Source organism: Macaca mulatta, chromosome 8 (assembly GCF_049350105.2).
Source record: "Macaca mulatta isolate MMU2019108-1 chromosome 8, T2T-MMU8v2.0, whole genome shotgun sequence".
Taxonomy (NCBI): Eukaryota; Metazoa; Chordata; class Mammalia; order Primates; family Cercopithecidae; genus Macaca; species Macaca mulatta.
The window spans coordinates 109,141,902-109,169,885 of record NC_133413.1 but is presented as its reverse complement, the minus strand read 5'-3'; the positions used below and the strand labels follow the sequence as shown (position 1 = coordinate 109,169,885).

General features: G+C 40.1%; 1 protein-coding gene across 5 annotated transcripts in view; it reads left to right on the top strand.

Moving 5' to 3' along the window:
- Nucleotides 1–298: 298 nt before the first annotated feature.
- The window catches only part of STK3 (serine/threonine kinase 3), a 330,283-nt gene continuing 302,597 nt past the window's right edge, over nt 299–27,984 (top strand). For 4 of the 5 annotated variants that reach the window (XM_077942604.1, XM_077942603.1, XM_015145747.3 and 1 more), the window contains exon 1: nt 299–473. In XM_077942604.1, the coding sequence (XP_077798730.1) occupies nt 448–473 (26 nt within the window). In that variant the 5' untranslated portion in view covers nt 299–447. 5 annotated transcript variants of the gene reach the window in all.

Below are 27,984 nucleotides of genomic sequence, written 5' to 3'. Positions count from 1 at the left end.
CCCTTCCCCAGGCTAGAGCGGCTCCGGCCTCGCCCCCTCGCTCTAGCCGAACCTCCTCCTTTTCCCGGTCACGGGGCTCTGGGGTCAGCCCGGCCTTCGTCCCCAGCCCCGCCCACCCGCCGCGGCACCAGCCCCGCCCACCCGCCGCGGCACCAGCCCCGCCCGCCAGCCCAGGCCGCGGCAGGCTCCGCCCCCCGCCGCGGCGCCCGGCTCCGCCCACCTTCTCTGGGCCGCTGCCGTAGGCAGGCGACCGGCGGCCGGGGGCGGGGCGGTAGGAGCAGCGCTCCGAAGCGGGAGGGAGATCCGCCGCGGAGTTACGGGAAAGTTGGTCCGAGTTCCCAGAGTTTCCCTCTGTGGTTCCTTAGGCTCGGCCAGCCGGTGCCCGGTCTCCTTTCCTCCTTTCGGCCTTCGCAGTCCACCAGGTCCCTCTCTCTGCCCCCGGCCGCCATGGAGCAGCCGCCGGCGCCTAAGAGGTAACGAATCGGGGAGCGGGAAGAAGGAGGGAAGCGGCGCCGGCGGCCGCGGGGCGGGGGTGGCTAGGCCAGGCCCTGCTGCGACCCTCTCCCTGCCCGCCGGGCCCTGAGCCGGGCGCGCCGAGGTCGGGAGGCGGGTCCGAGTGTCCCGCCGAGTCCGTCTACGGGGCGAGGGGGCCTGAGGGGAGTGGGAGCCGGAGCCTCCCCTGCGGCCGGCGGGCCTGGCGCGTGGAAAGTCGGGTGGGCAGCGCCGGGCTCCCTGCGGCCTGACCTCCCGGGGCGGGTGGGGTGATCCCTCGTAGCAAGTTCACAAAGTCTGGGAGACTTAAAACCAGGGAATTATTGGTCTTCTTACAACCACGTAGACTTTCTTGTCAAATGTTCTGCATAATACTGCCTTTTGTTTTTTTTGAGAAGGTGGTTTGCTTACGGCTTAAGGAATTAAATATTAATAGCTACACAGTCTGTAAAACATTGTGGATGTGCTGCTCTGACAGGTGTTCCTCCGCCTAACCCCTCAAGTTCAAAAGTATTTATGGATTCAAGACAGTGGGAAGTTTAAATTAGAACCCCCTCCCCCAATATAGATTTGCGTGTAAAAATAGTGCTGCTTTGGTATGGTATTTACTGTTATTAATGGTTTATATTTAATCTTTGATACCTGTGTTGGAAATGTGTGCATACAAGAGTGGGATGTGTTTGAGCTAATATTTGTGATGATGTTAGGAAGCCAAATCTAGGTTGTCCATTGACAGAAGTTCATAATATGCATTCCTCTCTCCCCAAGAATGAGTTAACGAATTGTCTGTTGTTGCTAAAACATTTACTCAGTCTTTCATTTTTAACTTTTAAAATAAGGATAGTAATCTCTCAGATAGTGCTGTTGTGAAGATTAAAGAGATCGTTTGCTTTGACAGCTGGAGATCTTTAGATGAAAGGTGTGTTCAAGAACGTAGGATAATTGAAAAGGTAGGAACTTTGGGGGCTATTGTGAATTGTATGACTAGACAAGTGAACCTTGAGGCCTGGAAGCCATCTGTTCAGGTGAAAAAAGGGGGGAGTCGTGAAGGAGTTTCCAAAAGGGACCTGCTGTCAGAGCCCTTGAGTAAGTCAACTGATAGATTATTTTCTAGCATTTCGTAAGTTACCTGCATTCGACTCACTGGGCACCGTTTTAATACAATATAAGAGAATTGGGCACTTTTTTCTTTTCTGGAAGAACTGTAAGGAGCACTTCTGAGAAAACACAATAGGCCGTTGGAGCAACTGAATTGAAGTGCAGCTCTCTATTGATTAGCTGTACTGTAAGTTATCAGAGTTTCATTATAGGTGTAAGAGAATCCTTGCCCTTGTAGAGACATTAGAGAACCTGGAGGAGTCAGGGGCAGGTGTAGGCGGTAATTCTGTGGTGATTTATACTTTTCAAAGTGGTGGTTGCACATTTAACATACTTATTTTTAGCTTATTCAGAGAGTCTTATTTTGAAGTAGTGAACAAAAATGCCACAAAGGCATTTTGAAAAGGCAAAAGGTATGTGACAGCAATCCCTTATATTTGAATGTCTCAACATTTTAAGAATTTTCGTATTCATAATATTTAATCCTCACAGCAACCCTATGTAGTAGGTTGGATTATAGGCATTAATCCTAATTTATAGATGAGGATGTTGAGGGAGTTTGCCACATGGAAGGCTATGACAGGAATTACTGGCAGTTTTGTCCCTATTGATTATTATCTCCTAATAATGAAATATAGCTACTCGTTTTGAGGTCATCCTGTTTGCCAGGAAATTTAAATATACATTATTTAAATCCTAAGAAATAGTAATCCTGGCACTGCTACTTATTATGCTAGTTCTAAGTTTAATTTTTCCATCTGTGGAAATGTATTGTGAGGATTAAATGAGGTGATATGTAAAGCACTTGGGACAGAGTAAGACCCTGTCTCAAAAAAAAAAACAAAAACAAAACAAAAACAACAAAAGATAATGGGGTCTAATTTAATAAATATTTATGTATCACAACTGAGCTTAAGAAATAAAATTTGACCAATATATTCGAAGCCCCTATGTGTTCAACAGTGTTAGTTGTTAACTTATGTTTTCTTTATTATATGAGGCTCAAAGAGGCTAAATAACTTGATCAAGTAGAGAAGGTGCCAGAATTCTGCATCTGATTGGCTACAAAGGCTGTGCACCCTCTCATTGTATACAGTGATGGCTCTTTTCGAAACTCTCTTTCTTATTCCATGATGTAGTGGTCCTCTTTTTTCTGTAATCTCCTGGTCTCTGTTGCTTATTCTGCTCATAATGCCTATAAAAGTGCCATTTTGCTTTTCTGCCTTGAATAACACTTCCTTAGTGCTGACTTTTACATGGCCTTATCGATGTTGTTGATGTTCGGGTATGACTAGAAGCTGCTGCTCAGTTGGCATTTTTCATTTTTTAAGGTAGGTCTTACTCTTTCATTAACCCATCTAGTTTGTCACTACAGCCTATCAAATTTTCTATTGAAAAGTTGGTGGATTAATTTTTTCTCTTTTCTTTCTCAAGAGTACTACCCCATAAAACCCATTCCATGGTTTTATGACCCTCACTTTTGAATTGCAGCAGTACCTTCTAGCTGGGCACTTTAGTCCAGTGGTTTTCAAAACTATTTTGTTTTGTTTTATTTGTTTTGTTTTGAGATGGAGTGGTGCAATGTCGGCTCACTGCAACCTTCACCATCCTGGTTCAAGCGATTCTCGTCCCTTAGCCTCCTGAGTAGCTGGGATTACAGGTGGGTGCCACCATGCCCAGCTCATTTCTGTGTTTTAGTAGAGACAGGGTTTAGCCATGTTGGCCAGGCTGGTCTCCAACTCCAGACATTAGGTGATCCACCTGCCTCTGCCACCCAAAGTGCTGGGATTACAGGCGTGAACCACCGTGCCTGGCCCCCACTGTTCTTTATTTATGTTATAGGCTGTGGGTACTCCCAGCTTTGCCTTTATTCACACTTTTCCTTTAGAAAAGTTTGTGTTACTTTTTGCCTGAAGAATAATCTATGTTTTATTCTTCCTTCAAAGCCTACCTCATCAAGTATGTTTTCTGAGTACTTTCTAGCCTGAGATATTTCACTGAATTCATAACATGGTATCCATTTGATTATATACCATCTTTTTATTCTTTTTTATTACAAAATTTTAGACATCCAAAAGATAAAGAGGGCCTACTGCGGTGGTGCATGCCTTGTAATCTCAGCACTTTGTGGGGCTGAGGTGGGAGGATTGCTTGAGCCCAGCAGTGGCAGGTTTCAGTGAGCTGTGATTGTGCCACCTGCACTCCAGCCTGGATGACAAAGTGAGACCTTGCCTCAAAGAAACAAAAATAAAAATAAAAACAAAACAAAACAAAAAAAGAGAACATTATTAATAAAAATATTACCAATACATTTGACGCCACCACGTGTATTTCTTCTCAATTACACTCCCTTCCCATCCCCCAAAAGGTAACCATTGCCATGAATTGGATATTTGTCCTTCCCATACATGCCTTTATATTTTTAGTATGTTATATATATTTATGTGTGTATGCATGTGTGTATATATATGTATGTATGTACACATATCAGCACATAATGTTAGGCCTGGGTATTAGGCCTGTCCTTGTCACTGACTTTGAAATTTGCTTCTTTGGGTATCTTCTCTGGGAGTTGGAGATTCCAGTGTGTAGCCAAGTTCAAGAATCATGACTCAGAGACCTAGATGATTTTTAAGGCAACTCTCACCCTCACATTCATTGATTTGGTCTCCTTAACAAGGTTTGTGTTAAACATAGGCAATAGATGTGGTCACCCATGTCACTGACTTGAGGCACCAGAGTAGTTTTTAGATTCCTTAGATTTCCTTAACATATCTGTCACTGAGGTCTTCAGAAGTCCTTTTTTTCTTTTTAACTTTTTTTTTTTTTTTTTTTTTTTTTTTGAGATTGGGTCTCACTCTGTCACCCTGGCTGGAGTGTAGTGGCACAATCATGGCTCACTGCAGCCTTGACCTCCTTGGGCTCAGGTGATCCTCCTACCTCAGCCTCCCGATTAGCTGGGACCACAAACATACACCACCACACCTGATTTTTTTTTTGTTTTTTTATTTGTAGAGATGAGATCTTACCATGTTGCCCAGGCTGGCCAAAGTCGTTATTAAAAGGATTTCCCTCTGGGAAGGGAAATCCATTAAATCATAGATCTCCAACCATTTTGGCACCAGGGACCAGTCTAGTAGGAAACGATTTTTGCACGGATGGTTTAGTTGTGGGCGAAATGGTTTCAGGATGAAACTTCCATCTCAGATCATCAGGCATTAGTTAGATTCTCATAAGGAGCATGCAACCTAGATTCCTTGCATGCACAGCACAATAGGGTTCGCGCTTCTATGAGAATCTAATGCTACCGCTGATCTGACAGGACCTGGAGCCCAGAGCAAGGACAGTAATGCTTGCTCATAACTCATCTCCTGCTGTGCTGCCTGGTTCCTGGCAGGCCATGGACCAGTACTGGTCCACTGTACTGTACTGTAAAGAAGTTGGGCTCTCCTTTATTAAATGATTATTAATTAGCATTTTGGTTAGATGGAATTGATTGGATTTTATTTTATTTTTTTTATTTTGAGACGGAGTCTAGCTGTGTCGCCCAGGCTGGAGTGCAGTGGTGCAATCTTGGCTCACTGCAAACTCCGCCTCCCGGGTTCACACCATTCTCCTCCCTTAGCCTCCTGAGTAGCTGAGACTACAGGCACCCGCCACCACGTGCAGCTAATTTTTTTGTATTTTTAGTAGAGACGGAGTTTCAACCGTGTTAGCCAGGATGGTCTGGATCTCCTGACCTCGTGATCCACCCGCCTCGGCCTCCCAAAGTGCTGGGATTACAGGCTTGAGCCACAGCACACTGCCAAATTTATTGGAGTTTTTGTAGGGGAACTGCTAGCTGAGAGAAGAATGACCACATAATAGTCCAGCTTTGATAGGTAGAAAGGTAAATGACCAGAAAACATAGGCTCTTCACCAGGTGGAACCTTCATGGAAGGGAGGTAGGTCTCTGTGATAGATAGGTGGGCAGCATGAGAATATATTTAATACTTGTCAAAGAGAGGACAGAATATCACTGCTGGAGAGAGACACTTTACCAGATAGGCTTGTTCCTCAAATAGATTATAGCGTTAGTTGTTATTTAAAATGTATAATTCGTTGATTAAGGTGTAGTTGGAGGACAGGTTAGCATTGAACAATGAAAACACTAAAAGGATAGTAAAAGAATAAGCTATTGAAGCATACTTACTCTCAAGACAGGTGAGGAGAGTTCTTTAAGCTATAGTTGGATTCTGTCCCAATTTTTAAATTACTATTATTATTTTTAATAGTGTGAAAGGGTAGTTTGGGGGAAATAAAGTTGAAGGTTGAAGTCGTATATTAGGGTCCCTTCACACAAATGGAAAGCAAGAAAACACTAATTTCATAAGGGCAAATGAATGTTTGGAAGGATTACCCATCAGAAAATAGATTATTATGGAATGAAAAAGCAAAGGTAATGGGTTGAGAATATAGAGGAGTTAAGTAGAAAGTACTCATGAGTTCTTCAGCATGAAGAGCCCACATCAACTTGTAGCATCTGTAGCCCGGATCTCAGGCCAGGAATTAGGAATGGAGAGAGAGAGCAGGTAACTCCCAGTGCTCATGAATGGAAGTGGGTGAGACAAAGCAACACACCAGTTAAGTAGATAGTAGGAATATTACGAAGATATTGCAGGGAGAAGAAGGGTGGATGTCATTTTATGTATATATTCCTAATTTATGTTTCCTTGGAATGTTGGAAAGTAAAATTGTGTGTATATCATAGAGATTGACTAAATAGAGAGCTGGAGTTTTCTTTGAGAAGATGAACTCTAAGAACCCTTTAAAAACCCAGCAGTCTTAGAGGAAGGCCCTAGGGAAAATTTCCAATTTTCAAAGTAGTTAGTCCAAGGGGAAAAGAAAAGAACCAAGCAAACAGGAGCATCTCTGAATTAACAACTTGGTCCCTAAAGCATCTGCTGTCCTCCCTTTGGCTTTTCTTGGTTAATTTAGGGTGGCATTGACTTGATTAGGATTGCTTTAGGCCCTGCTGATGGCAACAGTCAGTTGGCTCTTTCTTCTTGGATAGAAGGAGTGTGACAATAAAAGTTGCAATAGTTCTGGTAAACAAACTTTTGTTGCACGTCAACTAGAGAAACTCAGTCTTTAGTTGACTCTATAAACAATTCAGGCCATCATATATTACTGGCTTTCAACATTTTTTCAAAAAAATAATCATTGATACTGAGACTCAGTATAGACCGACACGTTTATGTAAATGGGAGGTAGAGGTGCTCTGGAGGATTGCTTGAGCCCAGGAGATTGAGGCTGCAATGAGCCATGATCGTGTGGTTGCATTCCATCCTGGGCAACAGAGCAAGACCCGGTCTCAAAAATGTTCATTGCTTGCATACATACTATGAATATCGACATGAAGGTTACCTTGAATTTCTGAAAGTACATCATAGGAGTATATCTTGAAAAATGACTCATAGCAAAATGAGAATTACAAAGTATTAACATTAATGATAATTAGGTAGTATTATTTTGAGTTCTGAATTAGTTTATAGATTTATATAATACCAGACATCTTAGTGAAGAGGTGAATTGAGTAAATTTTTCAGATGTTTCTGCTATCTTGATACACACACACACACACACACACACACACACACACATATATTTATAATTTATAATTGGCAGCTAATTTTCTTGACTCTTTGTTTTTGGAACCAAGCCACATAGTCTCCTCTTCTCTGTTGTGTTGCTGTGTTCTCTTTTTTCTGAAAACTGGCTTTCTTTACTTACTGATCACTACTCATGGCAAAATTGGCATTCAGCCTTTACTTCATTTCCTCATTTATTCATACATTCAGTAATTATTAATTGTTTTCCATATTCCAGATGCTCATTGGTGAATGAAACAGGTGGGCTCCTTGCCCTCGTATATAATAACATAGACTCTTGTTGGAGCTTGAGCTATGAAAAATATAAGTAGTGTGTAGAGAAAGATGGTGGAACCTGCTTAATAGGGCAGTTGGCAGAGGCTTTTCTGAGAAGGTGATATTTAAGTTGTGACCTGACATTGAGAAATTATCCATGTGAGTAGCAAGGGAAAAGTATTCCAGTCAGAGGGGAAAGCTATGAGAAGGCCTGGAGGTGGGAAAGAGCTTAATGTGTGGGAGGAATTGAAATGAGACCAATGTGCCTGGATTGGAGAAGAGGACAGTGGCTAGAGATGAGGTCAGAGACATGGGCACGGATTCAATGATGCCAGCCATGGAAAGGAATTTGGATTTAAGTCAGAGCTCTGTGTGCTGTCGTTAAAGGTTTTTAAGCATGATTTTAAGCAGTTTATGTTTTTAAAAGATCCTTTTGGCTGCTTTCGGTAGAGTAGATTGTAGAGGGTTAAGAATAAAAGAGAAACAAGTTAGGAAACTATTTGAATAGTTTGTGGTTTGAGATGGTAGAGTCAATGGAGATGGAAGTAGAGAGATTTGTGATTTTTGGAGTTATAAATGAAGGACTTACTGATAGACTAGATGTGGGGAATGAGGAGAAAAAAAAGTATCAATCCTGGCTCCTATGTTTTGGGTTGAAACAACTTGGGGAATGAGGAAAGACTGGGAGAAGAACAGGTTTGGATATCTATAAATCTCTTTCTTGGAATTTCAGAATCCCAAGAAAGTGAATCTGATTGGCCTAAAATATGATATTAAGTGGTTCCTTTAGAAGAGAAAGTGGGTAGGGAGGAAATGATGCTCACTGATTTCTATTATTATTATTATTTTTTGAGATGGAGTCTTCCTCTGTCGCCCAGGCTGGAATGCAATGGCGCAATCTTGGCTCACTGCAGTCTCCGCCTCCTGGGTTCAAGTGATTCTCCTGCCTCAGCCTCCCAAGCTGCTGGGACTACAGGCGCCTGCCACCACGCCCAGCTAATTTTTATATTTTTAGTAGAGATGGGGTTTCACTATATTGGCCAGGCTGGTCTCGAACTCCTGACCTCAGGTGATCCACCCACCTCGGCCTCCCAAAGTGCTGGGATTACAGGCATGAGCCGCCATGCCTGGCCTGATTTCTATTTTTATCCTATTGTTTTCACTCAGAGTAGAGAATGGAAAACATATCTAGCCTTTTTTAGGTGTTGAAATGTTCAGGTGTGCTGGTAACCTGCTATTAAAAAAAACTTTTTATTGCAAAATAGAACATTAGTACAAAACACATGTGTGGCTTGGTGAATTATTATAAGGCAGATACCTTTGTAATCACACCTCAGGTTGAGAAATAGATCACAGTGGCCTTTCATTGTAAGTAATCATTTTCCTGACTTGTGTAGTAATAACCCAAATGTGCATTGCTAGATACTCTAGTTAGTCTTGATGATTAAGAAATAGTAGGTTTTGGCCAGATGTGGTGGCTCACACCTGTAATCCCAGCACTTTGGGAGGCCGAGGTGGGTGGATCACCTGAGGTCAGGAGATCGAGACCAGCCTGACCAGCATGGCAAAACCCCATCTCTACTAAAAATACAAAAATTAGCTAGGCATGGTGGTGGCCGCCTGTAATCCCAGCTACTCAGGAGGCTGAGGCAGGAGAGTTCCTTGAACCCAGGAGGTGGAGGTTGCAGTGAGCTGAGATCACGCCAGTGTACTCCAGCCTGGGCAACAAGAGGGAAACACTGTCTCAGGAAAAAAAAAAAAAGAAAGGAAAAAAAAGTAGTAGTGAGTTTTGTGTGTGTGTGTGTGTGTGTGTGTGTTTTCTTTTGAGACAAGATATTGCCCTGTCACCTAGGCTGGAGTGCAGTAGTGCAATCTCAGCTCATTATAGCCTGACCCTCCTGGGCTCAAGGGATCCTCCTGCCTCAGCCGCCTGAGGAGCTGGGACTATAGGCATCGGCCACCATGCCCAGGTAATTTGTGTGTTTGTAGACATGGGGTCTTGCCATGTTGCTCAGTCTGGTCTTGAACTCCTGGGCTCAAGTGGTCCTGCCTTGGCCTCCTGAAGTGTTGGGATTACAGGCATGAGCCACAGCACCCAGCCCAAAAAGTAGTTTTAATATGAGTTGTCACTTTTAATCTTTAGTTTAGTCCTCCATCCTTTTCCTTTTCCTGTTGGAGAACCCAGGTTGTTTGAACTGTTTTCCCAGAGTCTGGATTTTGCTGATTGCTTAATGTAGGTCAGTTCAACATGTTCCTTTGTCTTCTGTATTTTCTGCAAACGTGCAGCTGGATCCAGAGATGGAGCAGACTCAAGTTCGATCCTTTAGGCATTGTGATATATATATAGGTGGGGTTTGGCAAGACCATGGGAATATCTTAATGTCTAATTATCTTTCTTTTTTGTGATGTTAGCGGCTGTGGATGGTTAGTGGGTGTTACAAAATAATGAAATTCTAAATACATCATTTTGCTTTCATTTATTAATTGGAATGTTTTTATAAAAAGTAACTTCCCCTCATCTTCTGTTTAGTTACCCAGTGATATCGTTGATAAAGGAAAAAACAGGATAAATGTTTGATTCTTTCCTGTTACTTACTAGTTTTCAAGATAAGGAATTAGTTCCCTGTCTTCCTCCAAAGGTGGCCATTGTTTTTTCTTTTAAATGCCATTATGAGAAGATGGATTTAATCCATTGGAATTACTTTCATTGAAGTGCAAATTGTCTCATCTTTGGTTAGTGGGAGTCTCTTCAGGAGATAACATAACCCTAGAGGTTTTTGATAGTTTCCTTGTTGTCTGCTTTGATATTTCGGGCCCATCTTGTATATTTCTTGTCCCAGATCTGGAATCATCCATTTCTCCAAGAAGCCGTGGTTTCTCTTAGTGAGAAATGGTATTTCAAGATCCTAACCTGGAGACTAATATCGTATCCTGTTGTTTTTAATAGCATTTTATTCATAGATAGGATAACTGATTTTTTTCTCTCAAACTCTGGGATATTCTGCCAAAAAATGTGATGGCACTGGTGGTTTTGAGCTCCTTTCTCTGGATAGTCTCTCCACTACACATTTATTTTCTAAGTTTGAGTCAGAAATTGGGCATATATAAATTCAAATTACGTGATATAGACTATTTAGAGCAGACTTTTATCTTTATGTTCTTCCTATTTGCTCTGGTTGCTCTTTGACCCACTATAATCCTAATACCCCGTCTCACTTTTTTCTCACCATTTAGTGTTTCAGAGGACCTAGTGCCATTTTAAATGAAAAAGATAGAAAATAAAATAATCCAAGACAAATAACACCACTGTTGGTAAGAGTAGATTTTAGGCTGGGTGCAGTAGCTCATGCACTAATCCCAGCACTTGGGAGGCCGAGGCAGGCAGATTGCTTGAGCCTGGGAGTTCGAGACCAGCCTGGGCAACATGGCAAAACCTGGTCTCTACAAAAAAATACAAAAATTAGCTGAGCATGGTGGTGCACACCTGTGGTCCCAGCCAGGAGGCTGAGGTGGGAGCATCACCTGAGCCCAGGATGTTGAGGTTCCACTGAGCCGTGATCATGCCACCGCATCCCAGCTTGGGCTACAGAGTGAGACCCTGTCTCAAACTACACTACACTACACTACACTACACTACACTACACTACACTACACTACACTACACTACACTACACTACAAAAATTTGCCAGGTATAGTTTTTCATGCTTGTAGTCCCAGTACATGGGAGGCTGATGTGGAAGGATTGCCTGAGCCTGGGGGGTTGTGGCTACAGCAGGCTATGACTGTACCACTGCACTCCAGCTTGGGTGACCTGGTGAGACCCTGTCTCTACAACAAACAAAACATTAGCTGGGCGTGGTGGCGAATGCCTTTAGTCCTAGTGACTTGGGAGGCTGAGGTCAGAGGATTGCTTGAGCCTAGGAGGTTGTGCTGCAGTGACTTGTAATTATACCACTTCACTCCAGCTTGAACTGCAGCTTGGGTGACAAACAAACAAACAAACAAAAGGCCGGGTGTGGTGGCTCATGAATAATGCCAGAACTTTGGGAGGCCGAGGCAGGTGGATCACCTGAGGTCGGGAGTTTGAGACCAGCCTGACCAACATGGTGAAACCCTGTTTCTACTAAAAATACAAAAAAAAAAAATTAGCCAGGCATGGTGGCGGATACCTGTAGTCCTAGCTGCTCGGGAGGCTGAGGCAGGAGAATCCCTTGAACCCAGGAGGTGGAGGTTGCAGTGAGCAGAGATCGCACCACTACTCTCCTGCCTGGGTGACAGAGAGAGACTCTGTCTCAAAAAAAAGGAAAAAAATCAATTAAAGATTCAGTTGCCTTTTTTAGTTCTCAAATCTAGGTATGGTTATTTCAGAATACTTACAATGAACTGGATTAAAATGTATGAGCCTTATAGGTGTCCATATTTCTAATGAAATTATTTTTAATTTTTATTTTACTAGAACATGAATATGTTAGGGCATTTTCAAATTTATTTTAATAGGACATGAATATGTTAGACCATTTTCAAATTTGTCTATATTTTCTGAATTTGTGATTTTTGAATAATTAGTAATTAAGAAAGTGAATGTAGTAACATGTCTTAGGAATAGGGAGTATGTCGCAGTGTTCGTTAACTTTGTATAGGTTTGTTACAAGAAATGCAAAGAAATCATATCACTTTCCAGTTTATGATAAGTGGAGAAAATTCTTAGATAATAAAAATTAGAGTCCAAGGGAGAAAGGAGAAGAGAAAATTTCAGCTTCTTTTCTTTTAAAACTCCTTGCCAGAAAATTATAATTTTAGAGTACTTTTGGGCAAAGAGCCCAACTTAAGAGGAAATAGTATCATAGAGTTAAAAAACAAGACTTTCATTTAATTAAAAAAGTTCTGTCTATTGCAGAGCATTTATTTTCTTAGGTGGTTTCAGGTTTTTATGGTGCCAATAATTAATTAAACCCCCATAAATTTAATACTGTTTTATAAAAGTAAATACACTATGAAATCATCAGATTACATCTATTTTGTATCAAAACAGTGATACAAAGTAAAGCAATTAAGAGCTGGTGCTTTAGAGTCTGATAGATGTTGGCTCTAATCTCAGCTCTGCCATTTACTGAAATGCACTGGTGGGCAAGTTATTTAGCTTTTCTGTCTGAATATACTCGTAAAATGGAAGTTGTATACTACCTTCTCCTTGAGTTTTGTGAAGATTAAATGAAATATTGATTTTACAGCATTTGTCTCTGAAGACAGTTTCCAAACTGTTTAAAAAATGTGTCTGACATTGTCAGCATCTTTTGAAGAAACACGTAACTTTCCTTTTAAAAAAATTTTTATTATACTTTAAGTTCTAGGGTACATGTGCACAATGTGCAGGTTTGTTACATATGTATACATGTGCTGTGTTGGTGTGCTGCACCCATTAACTCATCATTTACATTAAGTATATCTCCTAATGCTATTCCTCTCCACTCCCCCCACCCCACGACAGGCCCTGGTGTGTGTCGTTCCCCACCCCGTGTCCAAGTGTTTTCATTGTTCAGTTCCCACCTATGAGTGAGAACATGCAGCGTTTGGTGTTCTGTTCTTGCAATAGTTTGCTGAGAATGGTGGTTTCCAGCTTCATCCATGTCCCTACGAAGGACATGAGCTCATCCTTTCTTATGGCTGCATAGTATTCCATGGTGTATATGTGCCACATTTTCTTAATCCAGTCTGTCATTGATGGACATTTAGGTTGGTTCCAAGTGTTTGTTATTGTGAATGGTGCTGCAGTAAACATATGTGTGCATGTCTTTATAGCAGCATGATTTATAAACCTTTAGGTATATTCCCAGTAATGGGATGGCTGGGTCAAATGGTATTTCTAGTTCTAGATCCTTGAGGAATCGCCACACTGTCTTCCACACAGTTGAACTAGTTTACAGTCCCACGAACAGTGTAAAAGTGTTCCTATTTCTCCACATCCTCTCCAGCACCTGTTGTTTCCTGACTTTTTAATGATCACCATTCTAACTAGTGTGAAATGGTATCTCATTGTGGTTTTGATTTGCATTTTTCTGATGGCCAATCATGATGAGCATTTTTTTCATGAGAAACACATAACTTTCTAAGAGTATAATAAGACAATGTTCACTTCTAGTTCTAGCTGATTTTTTTTAAGAAAAATCAATTTTATTACTTCAGAGCTAAACATTTGCTAAATATTGTAAAATGTTGAGCTTTTAAAAGGCAAAAGGGAGCAGGATTTAAAAAAAATGGCCGGGCCCGGTGGCTCACCCCTGTAATCCCAGCACTTTGGTAGGTTGAGGTGGCCGGATCACTTGAGGTCAGAAGTTCGAGAACAGCCTGGCCAACATGGTGAAACCCTGTCCCTACTACAAATACAAAAATTAGCTGGGTATGGTGTCCCACGCCTATAATCCCAGCTACTTGGGAGGCTGAGGCGGGAGAATTTCTTGAACTTGGGAGGTGGAGGCTGCAGTGCCACTGCACTCCAGCCTGGTCGACAGACCAAGACTTTGTCTCAAAAACAGCAACAACAACAACAACAGCAAAGAAACCTTTAATTTTACTAGTTTGAGGTAAAAGTGTACTTCCTGTAGTTGATGAAGAAAAGATGTTTTATTTTGTGGATTCAAAATCAGACTCCTCAATGTATAATTTAGAAAATGCTTTTTATTTAATGCTAACTTTGAGACTTTTTGACATCGTTTAATAACGTCATATTGAAGGACTAAAGGATGAAAACCTTTCATGTGTTTTAAAGATGTATGACTTTTTTTTTTTTTTAATAACAGTATTTAAAGTGAAACTGCTAGGGTGGAAGAGGTTTTTTTTTTTCCTTAAATGGAACACTTAATTAATTTGCATATCATCCTTGTATAGGAACCATGATAATCCTCTCTGCATCATTAGTAGAACTTAATTTTAAATGAGATTTCACATATGAGATGAAGGGTCATGCCTAGCACATATCAGTAACACTTATGACTCATTAAATAGCTGCTATTAGTAGTGATACAGCTACCAGCAGTGTGGTCATTAAAACCTTTGCTTTAGTGATAGGGAAATCTGCCAGAAGAGAAAAAGAGATTGACAGTTACAGAGCTGAAATCAGGTAGAAGGCACTTTATGAAGAAGAAATCTCTGTTCTCGGGGTTGGAACTTTTTTCTCTTCCTGAGTTAACACTCTTGCCAGTGCCTCTTCTCCATGATTAGTTTCCTAAGAGATCTAGAGGGCAGATACCAATTGTATTAGTCTGTTTTGTGTTGCTAGTATAAAGGAATGCCTGAGACTGAGTAATTTATGAAGAAAGATTTCCTTGGCAAGCATGGCACCAGCATCAGCTTAGTTTCTGGTGATGCTTCAGGAAGCTTTTACTCATGGCAGAAGGCATAGGGGAGCAGGTGTGTCACATGGGAAGAGAGAGGGACCAAGAGAGAAGAGGAGGTGCCAAGCTCTTTAAACAGCCAGCTCTCTTGTGAATTAATAGAGCGAGAACTCACTTATCGCCAAGGGGACAACACCAAGCCATTCATGAAGGATCCTCCCCCATGACCCAAACACCTCCTACTAGGCCCCACCTCCAACATTGGGAATCACATTTCAACATGAGATTTGGAGGGGACAAACATCCAAACTATATCACCAATTATTTTTGACTAGAGAGCTAGATCTGATTGTATAGAAAGCCTTCCTTTGTGTCTTTTTTTAAAAAGCTTTTCACCAAAACAAATAAACAAAAATTGGGCAAGGAACTTGAATAGAGATTTCTCCAAAGAAGATATATACATTGGCCAATAAGCACATGAAAAGATGCTTGACATCAGTAGTAATCAGGGAAATGCAATTGAAACGACAACGAGATGCCACTTCATAGTCTTTAGGATGGCTATTATTAAAAAAAAAAAAAAAACCGGCAGAAAATCACAAGCATTGGTGAGGATGTGGAACAATTGGAGCCCTTGTGCATTGCTGGTGGGAGAGTGAAATAGTGCACCCACTGTGGGAAACATTGTAGCAATTCCTCAAGAAATTATAAACATAGAATTACCATGTGACTCAGTAATTCCACTTCTGGATATATACCTGATATGCTTTGGATCTGTATCCCCTCCCAAATCTCATGTCAAATTGTCATCTCCAGTGTTGGAGGTGGGACCTGGTGGCAGGTGATTGGATCATGAGGGCAGTTTCTCATGAATGGTTTAGCACCATCCCCCAGTGCTAGTCTTGTGAGAGGGTTCTCACAAGATCTGGTTGTTTCTAAGTGTAGCACGTCCCTATCTCACTCTTTCTCTTCCTCCTGCTCCAGCCACATGGCCATGTGAAGTGCTACTCCCCCTTTGCCTTCCATGACTGGAAGCTTCCTGAGGCTTCCCCAAAAGCAGAGCAGAAGCTGCTATGCTTCCTGTGTAGCCTGCAGAACCATAAGTCAATTAAACCTCTTTTCTTTATGCATTACCCAGTCTCAGGTATTTCTTTATAGCAGCACCAGAACGGATGAATACAATACCCAAAAGAATTGAAAGCAGGGTCTCGAGATATTTGTGTGCCTATATTCATAGCAGCATTATGTACAACGGCCCAGAGGAGGTGAAAGCAACCCACGTGTCCATCAGCGGATGAATAGATAAACAAAACGTGGTGTATATACACAATGGAATATTATTCAGACTTAAAAAGGGATAAAATTCTGACACATGTTGCAACATGGATGAACCTTGAAAATATTAAGCTAAGTGAAGTAAAGTACACACAAAAGGACAAATTTGTATGATTCCACTAGAATAGTCACAGTCATAGAACCAGATAGAAAGCAGAATGGTGGTTACCAGGGACTATGGGGAAGTGGAATATGGAAAGTTATTTAATAGGTATAGAGTTTTGGTTGGAGATGATAAAGAACTTTTTCTACACTTACAAGACTTCTGACACCAAATACGTGGGGTTTTCCCCCCACAGCTCCCAGTACTCTATCCTAGCATTTAATTCAATTTTGATGCTAACTCCCTGGAGTTAGTGTCAGACACCACAGGTTAAGGGCTGAGTTATATAAGACTTCCACCACTTCAGATGCCAGTTGCAAGTCCCATGCCTCTGGTACTTCTGATGTGGCTACAAATCAGGTTCAATCATTGGCTACAATGGTTCATTGAATGCAGGGAAACACTTTACTTACTACTACCAGTTTATTATAAAGGATATACAGATGAAAAGGCACATAGGGTGAGGTCTGGAAGGGTCCCCAGTGCAGGAGCTTATGTCCCCATGGAGTTGGGGTGCATCACCCTTTCAGCACGTGGATGTATTCATTGATCCAGAAGAAATTCGCTGAGTCCCATCATTTAGGGTTTTTATGGAGGCTTCACCCCATAGGTATGATTGATTAAATTATTGGCTCTTTGTGATTAGGTCAGACTCCAGTCCTTCTCCCCTCCCTGGAGGTGGGGCTGAAAGTTCTGACCATATAATCACATGATTGGTTTCTTGGGTGACCAGCTTCCCTACCCACTCCCCTGCAGCTTTGTAGGGGCCTACCAAGAGTCATCTCATTAGCATAAGCTCAAATTTATTTGAAAGGGACTTATTATGAATAGCAAAAGATAATCCTTCCACCCTTATCATTCAGGAAATTCCAAAGGTTTTCGGGGCAGTGTGCCAGGAATGTATATTTCTTATTAGATCCCCATATTACAGATGATGAAAAAATTTGGGAAATGGATAACAGTGATTGTTGCACAACAGCTGAATGTACGGATCACTGAATTGTATATGTTAAAATTGTAAACTTTATGTTGTGTATATTCCGCCACAATAATAATTTAAAAAAGCCTTTAGCCAATCATAAACAGCTCTCTCCTTTCTTCTCAGCTTTTCCTGAGTCTCTTAGCAGAAGTTACAACCTGTCCACAAACGTGCGAACTGCTGTTCCAAGGTTGGAAACAGAGAAAATAAAGAAAGAGGACCAAATATAGTCCCTTCATTTTTTCTGCCCTAAGGCCTTTTGTGACTGACCGAGCTGTTTCGTGTGTTTTGGTGTTTGCAGACTTTTCAGAAACAGCTGTAGTCCTCTCACTTTACACTTTCTTTCCTGTCCTACCCTCATGTTTTCATATAATTTAACACAGATGCTTTCCGCTACTTTGTAGAGAAGATTGAAATACAGTGGCTGCTAGGAAGAGGTGCTGCCTTATGTACTTTCATCTTAATTTCATTTGATTATTGTTCTACATAATTTTTGCTTCTGTCACAGAAGGACAATTTCTTCTCTTCTTCATCTCATCTGACCTTTCAACATGTCCCTTTTCATAGCTCTTAGGACTTTATTCCTGTAAACACACTTTTGCCCCCCAGTTTAAAAATCTGTTTCTACGAGTATATTCTGTTTCAGCCTTCCAACATGTTTAGGCCTTGTTTATTAATGAAACTACTCTAGGTTGCAGATTAGTCATTGTTTTGGCAAGACCAGAAACTTTTTCTCTGTTCTTAACATTCCTCATATCTGTTTCTTGAAGTTTTCTCTGGCATTTTGATTCTCCTGTTGCCTCTGTTTCTCTGCCTGCTTTATGTTCAGTTATGAATTGATCTTCACAGTTCATAATTGACAGTGACTTTGCATTTTCTATCTTTTCCTCCTTTATTTATTTTACATAGTTATTTCCTTGGTGAGTTTATCTACTCTAATGGCTTCAATTTGATTGAAATGATCCACAAATACTATTGAGACTTGGAATTTTTGTACTCAGTCTTATTCATTATTTCCAGTCTCCTAAATTAACATTTGATTACTAGCCGGGTACAATGGCTCACGTATGTAATCCCAATAATTTGGGAGCCTGAGGCGGCTGGATCTCTTGAGGCCAGGAGTTTGAGACCGGCCTGGTCAACATGGCGAAACCCCATCCCTACTAAAAATGCAAAAAATTAACCGAGCATGATGGTGTGCTCCTGTAATCCCAGCTACTCAGGAGGCTGGGGCACGAGAATAGTTTGGACTGGGGAGGCAGAGGTTGCAGTGAGCCAAGATCATGCCATTGCACTCCAGCCTGGGCAACAGAGTAAGACTCTGTCTCCAAAACAAAACAAAAAAACTCCCAAAACCAAAAACCCAAATATTTGATTACTGTCTCCTTAAAGGCCGTATGTTTAGAACTGAATCCGCACCTTCCACCTAATCTTTTTTTTTTTTTTCTTTTTTGAGATGGAGTCTCTCCCTCTTGCCCAGGCTGGAGTGCAGTGGCGCGATCTTGGCTCACTGCAAGCTCCGCCTCCCGGGTTCACACCATTCTTATGCCTCAGCCTCCCGAATAGCTGGGACTACAGGTGCCCGCCACCACACCTGGCTAATTTTTTGTATTTTTAGGAGAGACAGGGTTTCACCGTGTTAGCCAGAATGGTCTCCATCTCCTGACCTCATGATCTGCCTGCCTCCACCTCCCAAAGTGCTGGGATTACAGGCGTGAGCCACCGCGCCTGGGACACCTAATCTTTACTAATTGGCGTCGTCACTTTTTCCAGTTCACATTTGGTGTGTGATTCTTTCCTTTGCTTGGTTTCCTATATTATTTACTGTTACTTAGGTCTTTTAAGACTCAAGGTAGAGAACTACATAGATTGTCTTCAGTGATAGAAGTTTATTGTGAGGATACTTGGGAAATGTGCATGGAGTAGCATGCTCCTTCCAAGCTCCAGTGTTTTCTAATACTGGGTTGTGTAACAGGCTCCATTAACACAGGGACTAACAGCTTAGAGTCACTTGGAATGATGACTTGAGCTCCAGTGACCCTTGTCTTTGTTCAGTTATCTGAAATCTAAGATTAATTGGGTCATTTTGCAACCATGAAATTTGGAATATCCCCATTGGCCATTTCAGCCCTGGTAGGGATGCTTTTGGCCTTTACATCAACTTCTAGCCATATATGTGTATTTTTTATTGCTGTGGTAGCAAAACTGATTTAAGTTGAAGCAGGTCATGGTTAGCCATAAGCGTTTATATAGGAAGATAGATTTTTTTTTCCCCATAAAGGCACTGTTTAAGTCACAGACATTTTGAGGTTCCTTTAGCGCTCCAGGAGTTAGCAAATTTGTTTTCATTTGTTTATTCATTTGTTTATTAGATAGAAGTTATTTAAACAGTAGTGTGTGAGGTTCTGTTGTAGGTATTTAATGGAAATAGGCTAGATAAGATATGATCCATATCCTTGTGGAATTCATATTCTAGCTCTAGTGATATTCTCATACAGAACATAATAATGAAAGGAATAATGACTCACTGTACTAAGTACTATAATAGAGGCAGGTGCCAAGTGCTGTGGGACCATAGTAGACAGTGGGACTAGTTCTTTGTGTATGTGTGTGTACTTGTGTGGATGGGTGGGGACAATGGTAGAAGTGAGGAGGTGATTTCTGTAAATTTCCCAGAGAAGATTTTTGATGGTGTTTTTAAGCAAGCGGTTAATTTTGACAGGCAGAGATAAGGGGAAGATCATGTTGTAAGAGAATATGGTGATACAGAGGTAGGGCCTGTATTATCTCATCACCAAGAGATAGCTGCTAGTCCCTTCTCAAATCAGTTATGAAGGTCTTCTGCATTATCTTCATTCGTTCATTTTCCAACACAAAATTTGAGTGCCTTTCCCATTCCTGTGTTCTACTGTCTATTTCTTTTGTAACATACAAGTGACTGCACACTATCTGCTTTTTATATTACGGTTATTATTATTACTTTTTGGAGATGGAGTTTTGCTCTTGTCGCCCAGGCTAGAGTACAGTGGCGTGATCTCGGCTCACTGCAACCTCTGCCTCCTGGGTTCAAGTGATTCTCCTGCCTCAACCTCCCGAGTAGCTGGGATTACAGGCGCCCCGCCACCATGCCTGGCTGATTTTTGTGTTTTTAGTAGAGACAGGGTTTCACGGTATTGGCCAGGCTCGAACTCCTGACCTCAGGTGATCCGCCCGCCTCGGCCTCCCAAAGTGCTGGGATTACAGGCGTGAGCCACCGCGCCAGCCTATATTACAGTTATTTTGGGAGTTTTAAAATGTTATGTGAGAATTCAGGACCTTTAAGGAGTAGTTCTCTCTGGCTAGGCTGTAGGAAACAAATGAGGTGACTGAGAAGATCTTAGGTTCCACAGTTAGTTATGATTTTTGTCTTGCATGTAGTGAGAAATGATTCTGCTTTTGAAATATCTCTTGAATTCTTTCCCGTCATTCTCACTATTTTTAGCTCAGATCTTTATCACCAGATTTTTGCAAGAAACAAAACTACCCTCTAGTTTTGCACATTTCCAGTTCTCTTATGAAATTTGGCTTATAGGACATTTAGAAGATTAGGAAGAAGTCCCTGGAGGAAGAGTATCTTGGTTCATCTTATGCGGTCAGCAGTGTTCCCCAATTAGCATAACCACCATAATTTAGCACTTCAGAATTTTATTCCTCTGATTTTCCCATACCACATTTTCCTAATAACATAAATGAAATTGCTATTGACCTAGACCAACTATTATGTAATATGTTATAGTGATTTGGAATTTAGGAAGCATAAAACAAGCTAAAAGTTCATCTGTTTAATATTTCTTGAGTGCATACATTGTATAGCACTGGGAGAAGGGAAGCCACTGAATTCTATGCTCTAGAGGCTCATAGGTTAGTGGCTGTAATAGTGTATTTCAAAGTAGAGATAACTAGTTGAGTTGAAGATAAGAAATTCCTGGAAACACTTCCAAAAGGATATCTACCTTAAAAAAAGGTGACTATTATGTTATACTTGATAGTAACTGATGGAAATGATAAGAGTCCACTTTGGTGTTTACTAGCATCCTAACAATGAGCGACCTCATATTGTATCTGGGACAGGGTTTATTTGGTTTGATTCTATTTTGCCATTTATTACCCAAGTGACTGAGGAAGTCATTTAAGTCTTAATGTTTTCTTTTCTAAAAACTGAGAATATCATAGTAACTACTAAAAATGTTGTTATTGGGATTAAATAAGAAAATGCTTGTTTGGCCAGGTGTGGTGGCTCATGCCTATAATCCCAGCACTTTAGGAGGCCTAGGTGGGTGGATCACTTGAGACCAGGAATTTGAGACTAGCCTGACCAACATGTTGAAACCCCGTCTCTACTAAAAATACAAAAATTAGCCAGGCGTGTTGGTGCACACCTGTAATCCCAGCTACTTGGGAGGTTGAGGTGGGAGGATTGCTTGAACCTGGGAGGTGGGGGTTGCAGTGAGCTGAGATTGTACCACTGCGCTCCAGCCTAGGCAACAGAGTGAGACTCTGTTTAAAAAAAAAAAAAAGAAAATGCTTGTTAAGTGTCAGCACAATGCCAAAAAAAAGAACCTAACAAATGTCAGCTACCTTTATTTTTATGTTTAATTTAGCTTTTATTCATCTGTCTTTCCCACTAGATTGGGAGCCTCTTGGTTATCAAGGGCTATAACGTAATCTTTTTTTGGATTACCCTAGCAGGTAACTTATTGTCTACAAATTCAGTAAGTGTATATTGAATGAATATAATGGACTCATTTTTTTAAAACTGATTTTATACTTTTTTGTATCAGTTTTAAATATTCATTTTAGAAGTATTAGCTTTCCTAAATATAGTAAGGCTATGTTATTGCTCAGCAACAGAATTCACCCACAAGGATAAGACTGATTAACAAGTTATTGTTTTTACTATTTCCTTTTTTCTTTTTTGAGACGGAGTCTTGCTCTGTCACCCAGGCTGGAGTGCAGAGGGGCTGTCTTTAAGCTCTGCCTCCTGGGTTCATGTCATTCTCTTGCCTTAGGCTCCTGAGTAGCTGGGATTATAGGCGCCCACCAGCACACCTGGCTAAGCTTTTGTATTTTTAGTAGAGACGGGGTTTCACCATGTTAACCAGGATGGTCTTGATCTCCTGACCTCGTGATCCTCCTGCCTCGGCCTCCCAAAGTGCTGGGATTACAGGCATGAACCACTGTATCCAGCCTGTTTTTACTATTTCTGATTGCTGTTGCCAGTTTATTCATTCCAAGTATAGAAGAGGCCTTTCTTTTTTCAGTGTATAAAATGATTTTATTGAATGCATTTCATGAAATAATTATTGAATCAGGCAAATTTTAATTTTGTTATGTGAGATACAATTTTAAGTGTTTTCCCCCAATAACAGAAAAAACTGAATGTTTATTTGAGAAACCTTATGAAACAAAAGCACAGAGAGAATCATACCCCAAGGGAAACCCTGTTGTCTGGAATGCCAAAACCTTTACATGCAACAAGTATGTGTTGTTCTTATTATGTTCCAGGTACAGTTTTTTGTGCTGGGAATAAAGCAGTGAATGAAACCAAGTCTCTCAGTATTTGGTAGAAGTATACACATATGCAAACACACACGTACACACACAGATGCCCACATTTAAAAAATGAAAATGGTTCAATTCTGTACATATTATTTTGTAACCTGCTTTTTTTCTCTTAGAAGTATATTGTGAATTCTTTTTATATCAATGAGTTTTCTACAACATGATTTTTAGTGGCTACTTGGTATCTCATGGAATGAATGTTCTATAACTAATTAATATTTTATGTTTGGACATTTAATTTCCTTCTAAATTTTGTTATAAGTAATTTACAATGAATACCCTTTTTTGTGTCTAATTATTTCTAAGAACAGTTTAATTAGATTTAATTCCTATTGTTTACTCTTTAAAAATCTTTTTATTATGGAGAACTTTAAACATAGTTTAGCAAAGTAGAGAAAGTGAACCTCTATGTATTCATCGCTTAGTTTCAACAATTATTAATTCCTTGGCCAATCTTACATAATATACTCCCCTACATATACTGCATCCTTTATTATTTTGAAATAATCTCAGATATATTCTTAACTTTTAGCATGTATCTCTAAATGATAAGAATATTAAATAATTTATCACCATATGAGCATTGTCTGTGGTATAATTTGAAATGTAACTTATTCTTGAAATTATAAAATGTTAGGAAGAATTTGAAGAAAATGGAGACTAGTCTATACAGACTCTCCACCTCCCCTCAATATTTAGAAAACTTTGTATTGAGAGCTGGGAAAAAATTTTGACAGAATTGTTTTTTCCTTTTTTATTTTTTTAAGAGACAGGGTCTTGCTGTGTAGTCCAGGCTGGAGTGCAGTGGCACAGTTGTAGTTTGCTATAACCTCATACTCCTGGGCTCAAGGGATTCTCCTGTGTCACCCTCCTCAGTAGCTAGGACTACAGGCACCCATTACTATGCCTGGCTAATTTTAAAATATTTTATAGAGACAAGATCTCGCTATGTTGCCCAGGGTAGTTTTGAATTCCTGGCCTCAAGCAGTCTTTTCACCTCGGCCTCCCAAAGTGCTGGAATTGCAGGTATGAGCCACTGTTTCTGGCTGGAAATTCTTACATTGAACAGGAAACAACAAAAATGAGATACAACAAGCTTACTGTTTTGAAGTGCTAGAGAATTTGGATGTCAGTGAAAAAAAAAAAGGGGCATATCCTAATGTTCAAAAATGGTTGCTTTTATCTTTGATTAAGTATATTTCCATTGTCAGATAGGAGATTATGCTCTTTCCTACTTAATGAGATAGTTTTAAATGATAGATGTCTTAAGTTTGTTTGTGCTGCTGTAACAAAATGCCATAGACTGGGTAATTTATAAAGAAGAAAAATTTATTTACTCACAGTTCTAGAGGCTACGAAGTCCACGATCAAGCTGCCAGCAGGTTTGGTTGTCCAATAAGGGCTGCTCTGTGACTCCAAGATAGTGCCTTGTTGCTGTATCCTCTGGTGGTGAGGAATGCTGTGTTTTCACATTGTGAAAGGACAAGGGTGAAATCTCTTTTATTAGGGCCTTAATCCCATTCACAAGGTGAGGAACCCTCATGACCTAATTACCTTTTAAAGGCCCAACTTTTTTTCAAAGGGTCTTGATCTTGTCTAGGTTGGAGTGTGGTGGCGTGGTGATCATAGCTCACTATAACCTCAAACTTCTGAAAGTACCCCACCTTTTAATACATGACATTGACCATTTAGATTTAGCACCTGAATTTTGGAGGGGACATATCCAAAACATAGCAATAGGAAAACCAGATTGCATTTGCTACTTGCTTATTTTAAAAAAGGTAATTCCAGAGTATGTCTGCCTAAGCACATAAGAAATCCTCCCTCTTAACGTCCACGAGAGGTACTTTGTGGGTGACTTGTTCTCCACAAAATTCCCAAGCAACTAGAAGAGTGCATGCTTTAAAGGCAGTCAGTCAAGAATAACATTTTTGGGGGCCTTTGATTAAAAACATTACCTTTATGATGATATTCTGAGGTGTTAAAATTCACAGTATGTCAAAGACAGATGAAACTATGTATATTACATTGTTTGCCAAGTCAAGAAAATAGAAAATTGTGTTGTGTGTGTATTTTATATTGACTTTTAATTATGAGATTTTTTTTGACTGTAAGGATTTTAAAAATAGACAGTATAAGAATTATTTAAAATTCGTAACTGAAAAGATTTTCATGTAAAACACCAGAAAAAGAGGAAATAAAGACAAAATGACATAAAACATGAATTGTTTACCAAAATAAATCATGTGTTTTCACTTGACCAATGCCTCACAGATTGTCTTTTTGCCTAAGTTAAATTAGTAACATTCCAATTGTTCCACATATTGAGAAAATGAGATGCGGGGACTAATAGAAAATTCTCGTGTTTACTGGATTCATTTGGGGGATCTTTGACTTATTTGTTTAAAGTGAGCCATATTATGAGCTGCTTTGAAGCAAACATTTAACTCCTGGAGAATCATGTAGCCATTGGATTACTTTTTTGGTTTAATATTAATGAGATTTGTTAACATAGTGCTGCCTCTATCACTGTACCATGTGGATGGCTTCATCTTGGCCTTAGCCATGAAGATGAAGTCTCTTTGATTTCTAAGGTGCAATTGTCAATTTTTAAAAAAGATTGCTTATCTTTCCGTAGGAATATGCTCTTCAATGGTTCGCAAAATGTTTCTACTTTATTCTTTCTCCCTGTTCATTAGTTCCCCTCCCTCTTTTAAAATTTCTTTCTCTGCTCGGTGTATTTCATCAACCATTCTTTTGCTGATATCTTTAACTCTCTTATATCATTGATATTTTGTGGCATCTGCCTGGAAAATGCTAACTCTGGACAAATTCTACCTTCAGAGTTCTGAGCAGCATTGAAGAAAATACACAAACTCTAAGATTGCCAGCTTGTCAATTTCTACTAGAAAAACTGGCTGAAGTTTTAAAAGATAGGATCATTAATATTTTTATGTAATAAAGTTCATGTTCTCTAAGTGTGCAGTTTGATGAGTTTTGACGAAGTGTGTATAATCCTGTAACTGCCACCCAAATCAAGATTTAGAACATTTCTACCACCTCAAAAAGTTGTGTTATGTTCCTTTGCGGTCAGTTATCTTACTTTCTCTCAGTTTTGGCATGCACCTTTCAAAGTGGTGTGTAATGACAAACCAGAAAGGCTTCTGGGATTTTGATTGATTGCCTTGATCTAAGCTCAAACTTGGGAGGATTGACTTTAAAAATATTGTCTTCCAATCCTTGCATATGATATACTTGTCCTAAGGGAGAGAGAGAGAGAAGGAAAAGCCATCTGCTGATGGGGGAAGGATAGGGATATTTTACATTCTGACCCCAGGCAAAAAATCATGTTTCTGATGGGCAAGTAGAAACAAAAGCTGTCTGCCTTGAATTCAGGTGGGCCAGGAAACCACCCCTTAACAGCAATTGCCGATATAGAAGCTGCAGTAAGTTATCGGAAGATCTAATTAAGATAATTGAAGAGTGTAGCTGCTGTAAACAACAGATTTTCAATGTAGATGAAACAGCTTTCTACTGGAAGGTGATGTCATCTAGGACTGTCATAGCTAGGGAAAAGATGTCAGTGACTGGCTTCAAAGTTTCAAAGTACAGACTGACTTTCTTGTTAGGGACTAATGAAGTTGGTGACTTTAAGTTGAAGCCGACGCTCATTATCAGTCCTGAAATCCGAGGCCTGACTTTAATAATTGTCATTCTGACTGGTACTAATGGTATATTATTGTAGTTTTGATTTGCATTTCTCTTATGATTAGTCATGTTGAGCATTTTTTCATATGTTTGGCCACTTGTATGTCTTTTGATAAAAGTTTGTTCATGTCTTTTGCCGATTTTAAAAATGGGTTTATTTGCTTTTTACTTTTTGAATTAAGTTTCTTACAGATTCTAGATATTAGACCTTTGTCGACTGCAGAGTTTGCAAATATTTTCTCCTATTCTGTAGGTTGTCTGTTTACTCTGTTGATAGTTTCTTTTGCTATACAAAAGCAGCTTTTTAGGTTAATTAGATCCCACTTATCAGTTTTTTGGTTGCAATTGCTTTTAGTCATAAATTCTTTCCCAAGGCTGATGTCCAGAATGGTGTTTCCTGTGTTTTCTTCTGGGATTCCTACAGTTTGAGGTCTTCTATTTAAATCTTTAATCCATCTTGAGCTAGGGGTCCAGTTTCATTCTTTTGCATATGACTAGCCAGCTATCCCACCACCATTTGTTGAATTAAGGAGTCCTTTCCCTGTCGCTTTTGTCAATTTTGTTGAACATCAGATGGCTGTAGGTGTGCAACTTTATTTCTGGGTTCTCTATTCAGTTCCATTGGTCTATGTGTCTGTTTTGGTACCAGTAACTTGATTTTTTGGTTAAAGTAGCCTTATAGTATAGTTTGAAGTTGGGTAATGTGATATCTCTGACTTTGTCCTTTTTACTTAAATGATTGCCTTGGCTATTTAGGCCCTTTTGGTTCCATATGAATTTTAGAATAGTTTTTTTCTAGTTCTGTCAAAAATGATGGTAGCACGATAGGAATAGTGTTGAATCTGTGGATTGCTTTGGGCAGTGTGGTCATTTTAATGATGTTGATTTTTCCACTTCATGAACATGAAATGTTTTTCCATTTGTTTGTGTCATCTCTGATTTCTTTCAGCAGTGTTTTGTAGTTCTCCTTGTAGAGATCCTTCATCTCCTTGGTTAGATGTATCCCTAGGCATTTTATTTTATTATTTTATTTTATTTTGTGGCCGTTGTAAATGGGATTATGTTCTTGATTTGGCTCTCAGCTGGAACATTACTGGTGTATAGAAATGCTACTGGTTTTTGTTCATTTTGTATCCTGAAAACTCAAGTAGTTTATCAGTTCTAGGAGCCTTTGGTGGAGCCTTTAAGGTTTTCTAGGTATAGAACCAAATTGTCTGTGAAGAGATACTGTTTGCTTTCTCCTTTTTTTACTTGGATGCCTCTTATTTCTTTCTTTTGCCTTACTGTTCTGGCGAGGACTTTCAATACTGTGTTAAATAGGAGGGCTAAGAGTGGGCATCCTTGTCTTATTCCAGTTCTCAAGGGGAATGCTTCCATTTTTTGCCCACTCAGTATGATGTTGGCTGTGGGGCTGTCATAGATGGCTCTTA